Below are 17051 nucleotides of genomic sequence, written 5' to 3' on the forward strand. Positions count from 1 at the left end.
TCCCTTCCCTTCCCTTCCCTTCCCTTCCCTTACCTTACCTTACCTACCCTTCCCTACCCTACCCTACCCTACCCTACCCTACCCTACCCATCCCTTCCCTTCCCTTCCCTTCCTTTAGCCTCACATTCATAAACATATCGGCGCGCAAGCACACACATTTAACTAAGCTATCTTGGGAGTTTCAGGCATTTCCAGAGCTAGTTTTACAACCCATCTGATAGTCTGACCCTTCCCCTTTACCATGAACCCCAAAAAACACTCATTAGAACCCGACTGCGCTCCTTTCCGGCCTTTGGAAATACTTGATGTGAGAAATGTAAGCGTGAGAATGCCGGCCTGATTACCCCCCTGATATCTTACGTCACCGGAGCAGCCTGGCGTGTACTGAACCTTAGCCTGTTGCTGCCTCCCGCCTCCCCTTAGCCTAGCATCCTGTTTAAGCTATGAGCCAAGTTTCTGGTTATCTATCTTTCTTTTTTTGTCTAGTTTTTTGTTGTGTTTTATGGTGTCTGGTCGTATTATTCAGTTCTGGGTCGTCTTCCTTTGTCGTGGAAATATATCATAGTGGAAATATACAATAGTGGAAAAGAAACTGCTATTATGAAGTTGTATATATATATTTTTTACGTGTGTGTGTGTGTGTGTGAGAGAGAGAGAGAGAGAGAGAGAGAGAGAGAGAGAGAGACTGGTTAGGCTAAGTTGATCTAAACATTGCCTTGCTTAATTTAATGTCTGACTTGCTAATCTACACATGTCCTGTTTATCAATATCTACGCGTGTCCTGCTTAATATGAATACTTGTCCCACTTCATATCTACACGTGTCCTGCTTAATATATAGACGTTTCCTGCTTAGTATCTACACGTAACCTGCTTATTAATCACTGACTCATGATTCTGGTACGGCTATGTGTGACTGTATATACATTGCTGTGTACTGAGAGACTCCGTATTCATGACCCGCATACCACTGTTGCCACCTCCTTGTGTCTCTCTACCTAACCTATAAATTCAGTACATTCTTACCTGCCTCTACCTGCCTAAACTCCACCCGAAATTGACCTCTCTTTTGGCTACTCTTTACTTTTTACTTTTGTGGGAGCGGCGAGTAGCGGGCTTTTTTTGTGTGTACTTTTTTTGTTGCCCTTGAGCCGTATCCTTTGATGTAAAAAAAAAAAACCATCAATCTAGTCACGTTTACCTGCCTATGTACTTACCTAACCAATCTATCTAGTGGATCCTTACCTGTATGTATCTAACCTATCAATTTAGTACATTCTTACCTGTCTACCTGCCTAAACTATCAATCTAGTCACGTTTACCTGTCTATGTACTTAACTAACCCATCTATCCAGTTCATCCTTACCTGTTTGTACCTAACCTATCAATTTAGTACATTCTTACCTGTCTACCTGCCTAAACCATTAATCCAGTCACGTTTACCTGTCTCTACCTAGCCTATCAATTTAGCGCACGTTAACCTGCCTCTACCTAAACCATCAATCTAGTATATCCTTACCTGCCCATCTATTTACTTAACCTATCAATCTGCCACATGTTTACTCACCTATCTACCTGTTTAATTACCTATGCGTACATTATCACTTCTATATGCAGCTTAAAATTCATGCACCAAGCTTTTTGTCAGTCTAGCTTCGTAAAGAGAGAGAGAGAGAGAGAGAGAGAGAGAGAGAGAGGTATATTAAGTCTAGCGGCGATATCCTTGTCATTTAGCAGCCAAGCAAACGCACCTGCGAGTGGCTCTGATAAACCCAGGTGCTCCGTTGCCAAGATTAACACACACACACACACACACACACACACACACACACACACACACACACACGACAGAGAGATGAAGAGAGTAAGAAGGAAAGAAAGAAAGAGAAAGATAGAAAGAAAACAGAACAAAGAATGACAGGAAGAGAGAAAGATAAAGAGAGTAAGAAAGAGAAAGAGAGATAGAAAGAGAAAGATAGAAAGAAAACAGAAGAAAGAATGACAGAAAGAGAGAAAAATAGAGAGTAAGAAAGAGAAGGAGAGATAGAAAGGGAAAGAAAAAAAGAAAGACAGGTACAATAAGAGAAAGAAAGGAAATAAAAAAGAGATACACCAGAGAGAGAGAGAGAGAGAGAGAGAGAGAGAGAGAGAGAGAGAGAGGAAGCACCCTTGTCAATCCGATAAGGCGTCACACACCGTACTTCAGGAACCTTGCCTTGGACCCAAACAACTTTCCACGCTACCTGTCTCCTCTGCTTCTCCTCCTTTTTCATCATCATCTCCTTCTTCATTTGTGTAGAGCCTGTTATTATTACGAAAGGAAAGAAAGAAAGGGTGGACAAAAGGAAAGAAGGGAAGATGGAAGAGTGTGAGGAGAGTAGAATGGAGAAAAAGTGACGAGTGGAAAGTAGAGAGAGGAAAGAGCGGGAAAAAGAGGAAGAGGAAGAAGGAGGAGTCAGAAAACGGGAGTCATGAAACGGAGGCAAAACGAGACAAGGAATGAGATTATTATTATTATTATTATTATTATTATTATTATTATTATTATTATTATTATTATTATTATTGTTGTTATTATCATTATTATCCCATCATCATACTAATTACGTTGACCTTATAGAGACGTTACTTGAAGTCTGTTAAGTTCATGAAGCGAGAGCGAAGGCGAGGAACGAAGTAATGGCAGCTCTGTGAATCTCTCTCTCTCTCTCTCTCTCTCTCTCTCTCTCTCTCTCTCTCTCTCTTTTTCTCTTTTTCTTTTCTCTTTCTTTTTACCTTTTTCCCATTTTTTCTCATTTTTTCTTTAATCTCTCTCTCTCTCTCTCTCTCTCTCTCTCTCCTCGTCTTTACTCACCCACTTCCATTGATGAAACAAACACACATTAACAAAATTTAATCAACTTGAAAATGTGTAAACTGTCCATGGCTATGTTTTTTTTTCTTTGTGTGTGTGTGTGTGTGTGTGTGTGTGTGTGTGTGCGTGTGTGTGTGTGTGTGTGTGTGTGCTTTCCTATATAAGATAAGTGCCACGCAAACATGAAGGAAAGGTCATCCGTGTGTGTGTGTGTGTGTGTGTGTGTGTGATCTAATTAGGAAAGTGCGAAGCAAGCAGGAAGGATATGTGTGTGTGTGTGTGTGCGTGCGTGCGTGCTTGCGACCCTTTTACAGTTTTTTTTTTACTCTGAATAATGCAAACAACGTAAAAAGTGAACAATATGAACACACACACACACACACACACACACACACATTCACACACACACACTGATGTTTTTCCCTGGATTTCATAACTTCTCTATCACCTCCTCCGCTATATCATCATTACACGTGAGACATGGTACTAATATTTTGTAACTTAGATAGACTATAGCTTCAAAGAAAGGTTGTAACTGGAGATGGTTTGAAGAAATAGGTCACAGAGGCTGGGAGAGGAGGAAAGGGGGGAGGGGAGAGAAAGAGAGGGGAGGAGGAAGCAGGGGAGGGAGCAGGGGTGGGGAGGGGATGGTAGAGGAAGTCTTATATGCGGCTAAATAGGTTTTCCCAGATGTTGTTGTGAGGTCTCTCTCTCTCTCTCTCTCTCTCTCTCTCTCTCTCTCTCTCTCTCTCTCTCTCATTTTCTTTTCTTTCTTTTTATCTTTTTTTCCCATTTTTTCTCATTTTTTCTTTTTCTCTTTTTCTCTTGTCTATCTATCTATCTATCTATCTATCTATCTATCTATCACCACAACCCGCACACAACAGCACCTTTTACTTCATTAGCGTCTTGGTCGAAAAACTACCATCACCTCGGTTGACTCTGGGATGGCAAACCGTCGACTTTTTGGGAACTCTGGAAAGGTCGACTTGGGTAATAAGAAAAGTTGAAATTGTGTTACATGGGAAAGGCAAATTTAGTAACACGGGCATGGAAACTTGGACAATACAAGGAGTGGCGGGCTTTTTTTTGTTTTTTTGTTTTTTTTGTTTCCTTTTTTGTGCCCTTGTGCTGTCTCCTTTGGTGTGTAAAAAAAAAAAAAAAGAAAAAAAAAGTAACACCTTGAAAATAGGCTCTTGTAACACGGGGAGGGTAAACTGTCTTAACACGGGGAGAGTAAACTTTTGTAACACGGGGAAAAGGTAAACTTATAACATGGGGGAAAATAAACCGCTGTAACAATGTGAATTCAATAACGCGGGGCAGGTAAATTTTGTAACACGGGGAAAACGTAAACTGATAACACTAGGGAAAATAAACCGTTGTAACACTTCGAATGCTGTAACGAGAGGAAGGTGAATGTTGTAACGGGTAAGGTAAGGTTAACTATGGGGAAGAGAAGATAAGCTGTCCTAACACGGCTGAGAGTGAAGGTAAACTAGCCTAACACGGGGAAGGGAAGGTAAACTGTGAGGAAGAGAAGATAAGCTGTCCTAACACGGCTGAGAGGGGAAGGTAAACTAGCCTAACACGGGGAACGGAAGGTAAACTGTGAGGAAGAGAAGATAAGCTGTCCTAACACGGATGAGAGTGAAGGTAAACTAGCCTAACACGGGGAAGGGAAGGTAAACTGTGGGGAAGAGAAGATAAGCTGTCCTAACACGGCTGAGAGGGGAAGGTAAACTAGCCTAACACGGGGAAGGGAAGGTAAACTGTGAGGAAGAGAAGATAAGCTGTCCTAACACGGATGAGAGTGAAGGTAAACTAGCCTAACACGGGGAAGGGAAGGTAAACTGTGAGGAAGAGAAGATAAGCTGTCCTAACACGGATGAGAGTCAAGGTAAACTAGCCTAACACGGGGAAGGGAAGGTAAACTGTGAGGAGGAGAAGATAAGCTGTTCTAACCCGGCTGAGAGTGAAGGTAAACTAGCCTAACACGGGGAAGGGAAGGTAAACTGTGAGGAGGAGAAGATAAGCTGTCCTAACACGGCTGAGAGGGAAGGTAAACTAGCCTAACACGGGGAAGGGAAGGTAAACTGTGAGGAGGAGAAGATAAGCTGTCCTAACACGGCTGAGAGGGAAGGTAAACTAGCCTAACACGGGGAAGGGAAGGTAAACTGTGGGGAAGAGAAGATAAGCTGCCCTAACACGGCTGAGAGTGAAGGTAAACTAGCCTAACACGGGGAAGGGAAGGTAAACTGTGAGGAAGAGAAGATAAGCTGTCCTAACACGGCTGAGAGGGGAAGGTAAACTAGCCTAACGCGGGGAAGGGAAGGTAAACTGTTAGGAAGAGAAGATAAGCTGTCCTAACACGGATGAGAGGGAAGGTAAAGTAGCCTAACACGGGGAAGGGAAGGTAAACTGTGAGGAAGAGAAGATAAGCTGTTCTAACATGGCTGAGAGTGGAAGGTAAACTAGCCTAACACGGGGAAGGGAAGGTAAACTGTGAGGAAGAGAAGATAAGCTGTCCTAACACGGCTGAGAGGGGAAGGTAAACTAGCCTAACACGGGGAAGGGAAGGTAAACTGTGAGGAAGATAAGATAAGCTGTTCTAACACGGCTGAGAGGGGAAGGTAAACTAGCCTAACACGGGGAAGGGAAGGTAAACTGTGAGGAAGAGAAGATAAGCTGTCCTAACACGGCTGAGAGGGGAAGGTAAACTAGCCTAACACGGGGAAGGGAAGGTAAACTGTGAGGAAGAGAAGATAAGCTGCCCTAACACGGATGAGAGTGAAGGTAAACTAGCCTAACACGGGGAAGGGAAGGTAAACTGTGAGGAAGAGAAGATAAGCTGTCCTAACACGGGTGAGATGGGAAGGTAAACTAGCCTAACACGGGGAAGGGAAGGTAAACTGTGAGGAAGAGAAGATAAGCTGTCCTAACACGGATGAGAGTGAAGGTAAACTAGCCTAACACGAGAAGGGAAGGTAAGCTTTAACACGGGAAAGGTTAGGCAAAGTATGGCAACACTAGCAGGTAATACTTCTCATCGACAACCACCACCACCGCCTTTAAAATTGCATAGGTATTTACGAGTGGCTTTCTGCTTCTATTTGACCTTTCCTTTGATTTTCCTAATGCACGTATAAGGTTAGGGGCTCCGTGCATAGACGATCAGATAGCACTTAACTCTTTTCAAACACCACTGAGATCTCTATTTTATACGGTGACACTACTGCCTTTACGTGACCTTTAACTTTGCCTGTCCTTAATGCATTTCGAATATCCAAGACCCTGGCCGCTAAGACGATCAAATAGCTTTTAACACCTTTCAAATACCACCTGGATCTCTTTGGTTTATAAGGGGCTACTGGTTTGATTATACCTTTACTTCAACTTTGCCTTTCCTTAATGCATTTCGAATATCCAAGACCCAGGGCGCTAAGACGATCAAATAGCTTTTAACACCTCTCAAATACCACCTGGATCTCTTTGGATTATACGGGGCTACTGGTTTGATTATACTTTTACTCTACTTCAACTTTGCCTTTCCTTAATGCATTTCGAATATCCAAGACCCTGGCCGCAAAGACGATCAAATAGCTTTTAACACCTTTCAAATACCACCTGGATCTTTTTGGTTTATAAGGGGCTACTTGTTTGATTATACCTTTACTCTACTTCAACTTTGCCTTTCCTTAATGCATTTCGAATATCCAAGACCCTGGCCGCAAAGACGATCAAATAGCTTTTAACACCTTTCAAATACCACCTGGATCTTTTTGGTTTATAAGGGGCTACTTGTTTGATTATACCTTTACTCTACTTCAACTTTGCCTTTCCTTAATGCATTTCGAATATCCAAGACCCTGGCCGCAAAGACGATCAAATAGCTTTTAACACCTTTCAAATACCACCTGGATCTTTTTGGTTTATAAGGGGCTACTGGTTTGATTATACCTTTACTTCAACTTTGCCTTTCCTTAATGCATTTCGAATATCCAAGACCCTGGCCGCAAAGACGATCAAATAGCTTTTAACACCTCAAATGCCACCTGGATCTCTTTGGTTTATACGGGGTTACTGGTTTGATTATACTTTTACTCTACTTCAACTTTGCCTTTCCTTAATGCATTTCGAATATCCAAGACCCTGGCCGCAAAGACGATCAAATAGCTTTTAACACCTCTCAAATGCCACCTGGATCTCTTTGGTTTATACGGGGCTACTGGCTTGATTATACTTTTATTCTGCTTTAACTTTAACTTATAGCCTCTACTTTAGCTTTCCCTTCCTTTCCTTCCTTTATACTTTAGCCTTTACCTTAGCTTTTCCCTTCCTTTCCTTCCTTTAGCCTTCCCTTAATGTACTTAATAAAATCCGATACTGGGTGCAAAGGCGATCAAATACTATTTAACTCCTTTCAGGTACCACCGAGATCTCTTTAGTATATATGATTCTACTGCCTTTTCTTAACCTTTACATTTACCTTTAGTTAATGTGCCTATAAAATCTAAGGCTGCGTGCATAGACAGTCAAGTAGCTTAATAAGTACAAAAACCACTCCACTATTAAGACCGCGTGGATTATACCAATGTTATTGCCTCTGCCTAACCTTTCCTTCACCTTCCCCCAATGCACTTAATGTCTTCCAAGGCGATCGAATATCATTAAATAAACAGAAGCACCACTACCTTTAGGACTGCTCGGATTATCCCTGCGCCGCTGCCACCATTTATGCAGTAACCTTTGCCTTTGAGTTCTGGTAGTATCGTGTGTGTATGTGTGTGTGGGGAGGGGGGGGAGTTGTGTGTGTGTGTGTGCGCGCCTCCAGCCGGCACTTAGGTCGTGTAATATCACCACACCCCTCACCGATGCTTAGGCCTAGCGTGCTTTTTTTTTTTTTTACAACAAAGGAGACAGCTCAAGGGCACACACACAAAAAAATATACAATAATTTTAAAAAAGCCCGCTACTTGCTGCTCACAGAAAGAATCATTATGCCTTCATTATGCCCGTTGCTGACTCCCCGCGGCCGTGCGTGTCATCAGCCGGCTCTGCACTTCATCTCTCAGCACTCAGCAGAATTAGGACGGCCTCGCTGCGTGCTGACTTCATTACACTAACTCCCTGCGTGTGCTGCCTTCATTAATACGACTGGTGCTGACCCCCTGTGTGCTCAGACGACGCTCAGCACTTATAGGAATATATTGATTGCTGATTTTATTACGCTAACTGCCTGCGTGTGCTGTCTTCATTAATATAACTGGTGCTGATCCCCTGTGTGCTCAGACGACGTTTAGCACTTATAGGAATATATTGAGTGCTGATTTTATTACGCTAACTGCCTGCGTGTGCTGTCTTCATTTATATAACTGGTGCTGACCCCCTGTGTGCTCAGACGACGCTCAGCACTTATAGGAATGATTGAGTGCTGACTTCATTACTCTGGCCGCTCGTGCTGATATAATTACTTGTGTGTTGTCAGCCTTCACTTCGCACTTCACATCCCAGTAATCAGCACCGTTAGGAATAGTTGGGTGCTGAGTGCTGACTATTACGTTGGCCGCTCGTGCTGACTAGATTACTTGTGTGTTGTCAGCCTTCACTCAGCACTTCACATCCCAGCACTCAGCACGGTTAGGAATGCTTGAGTGCTTACTTCATTACGGCCGGTGCTGATTCCTATGTTAGCCGCTCGCGTGCTGACTAAATTGTGTGTTACCAGCCTTCAGTCAGCACCTCACATCCCAGCACTCAGCACAGTTAGGAATGCTTGAGTGCTGACTTCATTACGGCTGGTGCTGACTCCTACGTTGACCGCTCGTGCTGACTAAATTGTGTGTTATCAGCCTTCACTCAGCACCTCACATCCCAGCACTCAGCACAGTTAGGAATGCTTGAGTGCTGACTTCATTACGGCTGGTGCTGATTCGTGTGATGGCAACAGTCAACGCTCAGCACTTTTTTTTCCAGGATTTATCTCACTTGCAAAATAAAAAACTGATACCAAAAATACGGTCATCTCAAAGGGCTTATTTTTTTTAGGATTTCGTGGATCTGAGTTCTAAATATTCTTCTTTCCTTGTGACCTTTAGAAATATATGTTATGGAAGGAAATTATCTGAGAACACTGTCTTTGTTACGATAATCTCAAAGGGTTAATTTTTTTCGAATTTCGTGGATCTTAACTCACATTATTCTTACTTCATTGTGTTTTTTAGAAGTATTTGTTATGGAAGGCGAAATCATCTGAGAACACTGTCATTAATACGATAATCTCAAAGGGTTCAATGTTATCGTATTTCGTGGATCTTAACTCACATTATTCTTACTTCATTGTGGTTTTTAGAAGTATTTGATGCGTCTGAGAATACGGCCCTGAAAAACAAAAACAAAAAAGCATCGTATTCTTGGCAGAGCGAAGGGTGGCGGCGTGGTAGCCTAGTCTGTCCCGTGTTCGTGAGACCCATTATGGCGGGAGAGACACCTTGTAAGTCCCCGCTCCCCCTACCTCCCCCCCTCTCCTGCCCCCTTTATTAGTAGTCTCCCTTCTTTAGCATCGTCAGGAAGTTATAATGTGTCTCCACGGTGTTCTCGGGGTGGAGTTATTTTTCATTTTGGGCCCCGGGAATTCCTGGCTCGTCTCCGCCATTCTTCAGGCTCAGAGTTATGGAATGTGTGACTGTTTAAAAGTGGAGCGTGCGAGTCTATGCGGGTGAGACAGAGAGAGAGAGAGAGAGAGAGAGAGAGAGAGAGAGAGAGAGAGAGAGAGAGATTAGTATGTATTTTTTTCCAATCCATACCTCAATAAAATACGGGAAATATAAATGCCGTGAAATATATACGTTTATATGCAATAGACTTCTGCTCAGCTACTACTACTACTACTACTACTACTACTACTACTTTTTTTCTACTACATAAAAGCTACCTCCACCCATGTTTAATTTCCCGACACATAATCCACCACCACTACTTCTACTACTACTACTACTACTACTACTACTACTACTACTACTACTATTACTACTATTTCCTCTCCTCCTCCTACTTATAACCACCACCATCACCACCACCACCACCACCACCACACAAACAAACAACACACTGCATGCACACAAACACACACTTCCATCCCTTCCTTAATATCCCTCGCCACCACATCCATCACAAGTTTCCCAAGTGAAGCCGCATCATCCACTTAACGGAACCCTCATCCAATACCTTCAGCAAACACTTAGTTGAACAGGTAAACTCTCTTAAAAGGGAACCCAAGAGTGAGGAACGAAGGAAAAAACTCGCAGGTGTGTTTGTCGTACGGTGGAGACAGATAGACAGGTGACGTACAAGGAGGAGGAGGAGGAGGAGGAGGAGGGGAAGAAAATTGACCTGGCGATGAATAATTGAAGAGTAATGAAGGGAGGATATAAAGACGAAGAAGGTAGAAAGGAAGAAAGAAGGAGAAGAATATATAGAAGAAGAAGAAGATGAAGATGAAGATGCAGAAAAAGAAGAAAAAGTAAAAGAAAAAGAAAAAGAAGAAGAAGAAGAAGAAGAAGAAGAAGAAGAAGAAGAAGAAGAAGAAGAAGAAGGCAGTGATGGTGGGAGTGATAACGGAGAATAGAAAGAGTGCGTGAGTGAGTGAATAAATTAGTAAGTGAGTAAGTAAGTCTGTAAGTAAGAGTAAGTGAAAGACTGAGCGAGTAAGAGGGAGACTAAATAAGTTAATGAATAAGTAAGATTGAGTGAGTGAGTGAATGAGTGATGAGTGAATGAAAATAAATGAGAAAGTAAATACCCAAGAGTTAATGAGTGAGTGAGTGAGTGAGTGAGTGTGAGAGTAAATGGGAAATTATATACGTAAGAGTTCGTGACTGAATGAGTGAGTGAGTGAGTGAGTGAGTAAGTAAGAGTGAGTAAAAATTAATAAATAAGTAAGATAGAACGAAAGGATGAGTTAGTGAGTGAAGAAGGGAGAGTACATGAGAAAGTGTAAGAGTGAGTGAGTGAGAGTGAGTGAGTCAGTGAGTAAGAGTGAGTAAATTTGTAAGACAGAATGAGAGGATGAGTTAGTGAGGGAGTGAGGGAGAGTACATGAGAAAGTGTAAGAGTGAGTGAGTGAGTAAGAGTGAGTAAGAAAGTGTAAGAGTGAGTGAGTGAGTAAGAGTGAGTAAGAGTGAGTAAAAATTAATAAATAAGTAAAATAGAATGAGAGAATGAGTTAGTGAGTGAATGAGTGAGAGTACATGAGAAAGTGTAAGAGTGAGTGAATGAGTGAGTGAGTGAGTAAGAGGCTTCCGGCACCCTCTTGAGTATCGATCGCGGCTTGTGATTGGCTACGGAGTGACAGGTTAACCTCTCATTCAATCTCTCCCTCCCCCCACTTGTCTGGAGAGAGAGAGAGAGAGAGAGAGAGAGAGAGAGAGAGAGAGAGAGAGAGAGAGAGAGAGAGAGAGAGAGAGAGAGAGAGACAGACAAACATAACTAGACAGGTAGACAGATAGACACAGACAGGCATACAGACAGACGAACAGTTGGATAGATGGACAAAACGGAGACACAGACACATAGAGAGACACAAAGACAGACAGAGAGACAGACAGACAGACAGACACAATAAAAAAAGACGTGTATGTACAGATTGATAAAGAAAACGCTTATTGTGATAGACAGACAAACAAACAGATGACAAATATAGATAGAAATTGACAAGGAAATAAAGAAAAAAATAAAGTGCCCAGAATTAAAACAAAGAAAAACAAAAAACGCAGAGAGAGAGAGAGAGAGAGAGAGAGAGAGAGAGAGAGAGAGAGAGAGAGAGAGAGAGAGAGAGAGAGAGAGAGAGAGAGAGAGAGAGAGAGGGGGTTGAAGTACATACTTGTTACAAGGGGTCACTTCTCCCTCCCCTCTCCCCCCCCATTACACGCCCCCCTCTCTCTCTCTCCTCTCTGCTAATCTCACCTCCCCCTCATCTCATTATGCCTCCTCATCCCCCTCACACCAGTCCCTTCTCCCCTCCTCTCCTCCCCTCCTCCTCTCCTCCCTCCCTCCCCTCCCCTTGACCCTCTCCTCTGTCCCTAAGTAGTACATGCCTCCAGGCTGGCAGCGGAAGCGTCGTGAAGGAAAGAAATAACAAAAAAAATGAGTGGAGGAGGAGGAGGAAGAGGAGAAGGAGGAGGAGGAGGAGGAGGAGTAGGAGGAGGAGGATCAACGCAGCAGTAACATTTAAGAAGTGGTAGAATAATTAAAAGAAGAAAGAAGAAGAGCAGGAAATGGAGGAGGAGGAGGAGGAAATTAAAGATGACTGAATAATTAAATGATAGTGCGAGGAGAAAGCCGAGGAGGAGGTAAAGGAGGAGAAGAAGAAGAAGAAGAAGAAGAAGAAGAAGAAGAAGAAGAAGAAGAAGAAAGCCGACTAAGTGCTGGCGGGTTGGGGCTTGCGTTGGCGAACCTGAGGAGAAGGGGAAGGGAGGGGAGGGGAGGGGAGAGGGAGGGAGTAAGGCATCTTTCCTCCTACTCCTCCAGCCTCTTCTGACCTTAATCTGGACCAGGTCACAGCCAGAAGATCACGGCGGCGGAGGTGGTGGTGGAGGTGGTTGTGGCGGAGGTGGTGGTGGTGATAAAGAGATAGATAGAAAGACAGAAACGGGGATGTCATTATTTAGTGGTGTGGAAGAACGCATACTATTATTATTATTACTATTATTATTATTACTATTATCATTATTGGTAGTCGTAATAGTAATAGTCCTTTTTACGTACTGTGCTCGTGCTTCGTTCCTGCACGTGTCTTCATTTCGCTTCATATCTGTGCTTAACATTTCTTTCTTTTCTGACGAGAGGGTTGTATTAAATTCCTTCATTTTCATTGTCACATTTTGAGTACTGCTCCCCTGTTTTTATCTCGGCTGCAGACTCCCGTTTGAAGCTCTCGGATCAGCTTTTAACCAGGTCAAGTTTTTTGCTCTCGAATTTAGATCTTAATCATGAGCATCGCCGCATTGTTGGCTCGCTTACTCTGTTGTATAAGATTCTTAATAACCATAGCCATCCTTTACTTCCAAAACTTTTAACCAGGACAAGTTTTTGCTCCCTAATTTAGATCTTAATCATGAGCATCCTTACTCTGTTGTATAAGATTCTTAATAACCATAGCCATCCTTTACTTCCAAAACTTTTAACCAGGACAAGTTTTTGCTCCCTAATTTAGATCTTAATCATGAGCATCGCCGCATTGTTGGCTCGCTTACTCTGTTGTATAAGATTCTTAATAACCATAGCCATCCTTTACTTCCAAAACCTTCACCTCCTTTCGTACAGTCTCCCTTAACTGATTTGGCATTTTCAGCTCTACACTTTAATACTACCCAATTTTCTAAAAGCTTTGTTTCACTTATAATTAAATTCCAGAACTTGCTTCCAAATATTGTTGTTGAAGCCGAAAACCTGCAACTATTTAAGAGTAGCGTTAATAGTTTTTGTACGAAGGCGACTTGCTCTTTATTATGACTTATGTTCCCCTCTTTGGGACACTAATTGGGTATATATTTCCTTGAACTCTCCAAGATGGGCCGACATTCTTGGTTTATAATAATGATAATAATAATAATAATGATAATAATAATAAAAAAAAAATAATAATAATAATAATAATAACGAGATGATGATGGCGATAATAATGGTGATAATAATAATAATAATAATCTTAACACTGCCTCAGGGGAACAAAAAATGCTATCTTATGTGGCATTTTTTCTGATTTTTTTCCCACATTTTTCTGGCCGCGTCGTAGCCAAGGGCAACTTTTTGTAACTAATTTTCAGTTTCGCTTTACTGGCTCTTTATTTTCTATACGTATTTTTGCTCACAGAGTCTGCTGCATCCATTCACAGTGACACAATGAAGATTAGTTGGAGTTAGTTCTTTCTTTTTATAGTCGTGTGCTCCAGAGAGAGAGAGAGAGAGAGAGAGAGAGAGAGAGAGAGAGAGAGAGAGAGAGAGAGAGCGTGCGTGCGTGCGTGCGTTTTCACAGCTCGGCATGCAGATGACTTGCTTAACCCAGACCTTTTTCCCTTCGGGTCACTTGGCGGTCGTCGAAAAACTCTACGGTAACTTGTTGATCCGTTTCACTTAAAATGCTGAATGTGTCGCCGGCGAAGTAGTCTTGTAACCGGGAGCTCCGTGCCTTGGGTCCTCCTATAGCGATGGCACCTTTTATAATACATGATACAGTAGTCGTTTACGTGTGCTAGAGAATGAGATGGGGGATAAAAGTTTTGGAAGATGATGTAGCATGGGCGTCTTGAACTTGAAGTCTTTCAAGAGGAGGGTATCAGGACACCTCTCCTCCAGAAATTGACCTCTCTTTCGGCCACCTCTTTTGATTCTTTGTTTAAGGAGCTGCGAGTAGCGAGCTTTTTTATTATTGTTTCCTTTTTTGTGCCCTTGAGCTGTCTCCTTTATTATTAAAAAAAAAAATGTTCGTATTGTCAGACGCTCCAAACCCCGAAAGGAAGATCAGTTGGGTTCTAATGAGCGTGTTTTTAGGGTGATGGTACAGAAGAATGGCCAAACTACAAGAGGCATCACAAAACTACCCCTGCAAATCCCCAAAACTCCTACGAAAGCCTTGTCAAATATATATGCCACTTACATTAACTATTTCTAGGGGCCGAAAGGAAGGTCATTCGGGTTCTAATGAGCGTGTTTTTAGGGTGATGGTACAGAAGAATGGCCAGACTACAAGAAGCATCACAAAACTACCCCTGCAAATGCCCAAAACTCCTACGAAAGCCTTGTCAAATATATACGCTTGCTCCCGAAATGTCTAAGCATACGAACGAACCTAATAGTCCTTTCAGCATTTTGGAATAAAGGATAGCACGGTAGGTTACTTGGATGTGTGTTTCAAGAGATAATGTAGCTTGACACTAATGGTCGTTTGTGTGTGTTCCAGAAGATGAGGTAGCGTGCGGGCGGCGTCATGGTGCTGGTGAAGGAATACCGCATCCCGCTGCCGCTCACCGTCGAGGAGTACCGGGTGGCCCAGCTGTTCATGATAGCCGTGAGTGCGCCCGTCGAGGCCTCTGTCACATGCTTGCTTCATTTCTTTCTTGCTTCATCCTCCTGTTTCCCGTTTTCTTTCTCCTGTTTCTTTTTCCTGTTTCCTGTTTTTCTTTTTCCTCTCTGCTTCTTCCTGTTTCCTGTTTTTTCTTTTTCCTTTCTGCTTCTTCTTCCTGTTTCCTGTTTTTTTTCTTCCTCCTTCCTGTTTCTTTTTCCTGTTTCCTGTTTTTCTTTTTCCTTTCTGCTTCTTCCTGTTTCCTGTTTTTCTTTTTCCTTTCTGCTTCTTCCTGTTTCCTGTTTTTTCTTTTTCCTTTCTGCTTCTTTTTCCTGTTTCCTGTTTTTTTTTCTTCCTCCTTCCTGCTTCTTTTTCCTGTTTCCTGTTTTTTTTTCTTCCTCCTTCCTGCTTCTTTTTCCTGTTTCCTGTTTTTTTTCTTCCTCCTTCCTGCTTCTTTTTCCTGTTTCCTGTTTTTTTTCTTCCTCCTCCCTGCTTCTTTTTCCTGTTTCCTGTTTCTTCTTTCTGCTTCCTGCTTCTTCTTCCTTCTTGCTTCTGTCTTCTACTTCTTCCTCTTTCTCTTTTTCTTTCTCTTCTTCTTCCTCTTCTTATTCCTCTACTTTTTCCTTTACTTCATCCTCTACTTCTTATTCTTATTCTTATTATTATTATTCTTTTTTTTAGACCCGTGAAAAGACATCAAGGAAAAATAAAAAAATTGTTACCAACACAAACGGAGTCCCCTCGATGAGTAGCCACGGATACGAAAGATAAAGGAGTCAGGAGTACCAAAGTAAGGAAAAGAACAGTAAAAAGTTGAGACACAGCAAATCCTAGAGAATAAAAGAGCACCCGGATATGCTACTCACATAAAGGAAACCAAAAATACCAAATACAATTATCCCTGCTTTTACGGAGGATGGACAGGGGCTACAAAAAAAATGTCTGCAGTATGGTAAAGAAAAGCAAGAGACGTTATGTTATTGATTTTGTATGGGGAAAGAAACAGACCAGCGACTTAATAAAAATGCAAAAAAATAGATAAATAAAGATAGATATAAAATGCAGCTGTTAAAGAATATACAGTTTATTAGTTCCTGAAGTATCTTGATGCTCCCCTCTTGTTGGACATAGTGGGTTGGTGACCTGTTTACTATCAATCTAATTATTACAGCTTTTAAAATCTTGTGAATTTCATAAAGCCTGGGTATTGTTTTAACCCGTTGACTGTGGATTTCCTACAAGAAGACGTCACCAAGCTATAGGAATGGATAAAAAAGTGGCTGCTACAATTCAATGAAGAAAAATGTAAAGTCATGCACCTTGGGAGGGGATATCCAGCATACCAATACCACATGGGAAACACTCCAATATCCACCACAGAGGCAGAGAAAGACGTGGGAGTATATCTTATCAGCTACCTGTTAAAGCTAAATTCGTTCCAATTGCAGCGGACAGGTTAATATAAATCTGTAATATGTATCTCATTCTTCTGATAATATTAGTTTTTTATTGTTATTATTAGTGTTGTGTGATATTCATGAAGCATGGTAATCCTTCCTGCTCATTTCTTATCCATGTGTCCTTGTTTTCTGCCAAGAGATTTGATATGCGTTTTTTATTACATGTGAGACTCCTGAAGCACGATTACCTCCAATTTTGTTACCATGTTTCTGTTTTATTGTATATTTTCCAGTTTGTCATTCAGAGCGAATTAGTGTTGGGATGTTTAACCCGGTAGCAGCGACGGGCCAAATTTGTGGCATTACTGTGTAGCAGTGACGGGCCAAATTTGTGCCATGATATAAACCCCCCCAAAATAGATGATACATAATATGATCACAAATGCTTTGATATATATTATGAAATGGTTTGTGTGAGGGGTGATTTTTTCTCATTTTTCTCACTTAGAGGGACCATTATAAAATATGATCCCCGCTGCTACTGGGTTAAGGGGTGATGCGTAGATTTCATGGACTTTTTTTTGTGTTGAATTTAGCATGTCTCAGAATGCAATGAGTGTGATGTATTTTTGTATATATTCCATAATCTTTAAAATGATGCACTTTCAGATAGCTGTTGTCTGTTTTATTATTCATTTTTATATATACAAGTTTTCTCAGATATTGTTTTTTGGTGC

General features: G+C 41.8%; 1 protein-coding gene across 14 annotated transcripts in view; it reads left to right on the forward strand.

Moving 5' to 3' along the window:
* The window catches only part of LOC127007301 (protein retinal degeneration B-like), a 93827-nt gene that overhangs the window by 30891 nt on the left and 45885 nt on the right, over positions 1-17051 (forward strand). For 12 of the 14 annotated variants that reach the window (XR_007760168.1, XM_050878090.1, XM_050878097.1 and 9 more), the window contains exon 2: positions 14813-14920. Coding sequence is in view for 13 of the 14 variants with exons in the window: in XM_050878090.1 (XP_050734047.1) it covers positions 14840-14920 (81 nt within the window). In the remaining variant the exon portion in view is untranslated. The remainder of the gene's footprint in view (positions 1-14812; positions 14921-17051) is intronic. The other 2 variants (XM_050878091.1, XM_050878098.1) reach the window with 1 other exon arrangement.

Source organism: Eriocheir sinensis, chromosome 35, assembly GCF_024679095.1.
Source record: "Eriocheir sinensis breed Jianghai 21 chromosome 35, ASM2467909v1, whole genome shotgun sequence".
NCBI lineage: Eukaryota > Metazoa > Arthropoda > Malacostraca > Decapoda > Varunidae > Eriocheir > Eriocheir sinensis.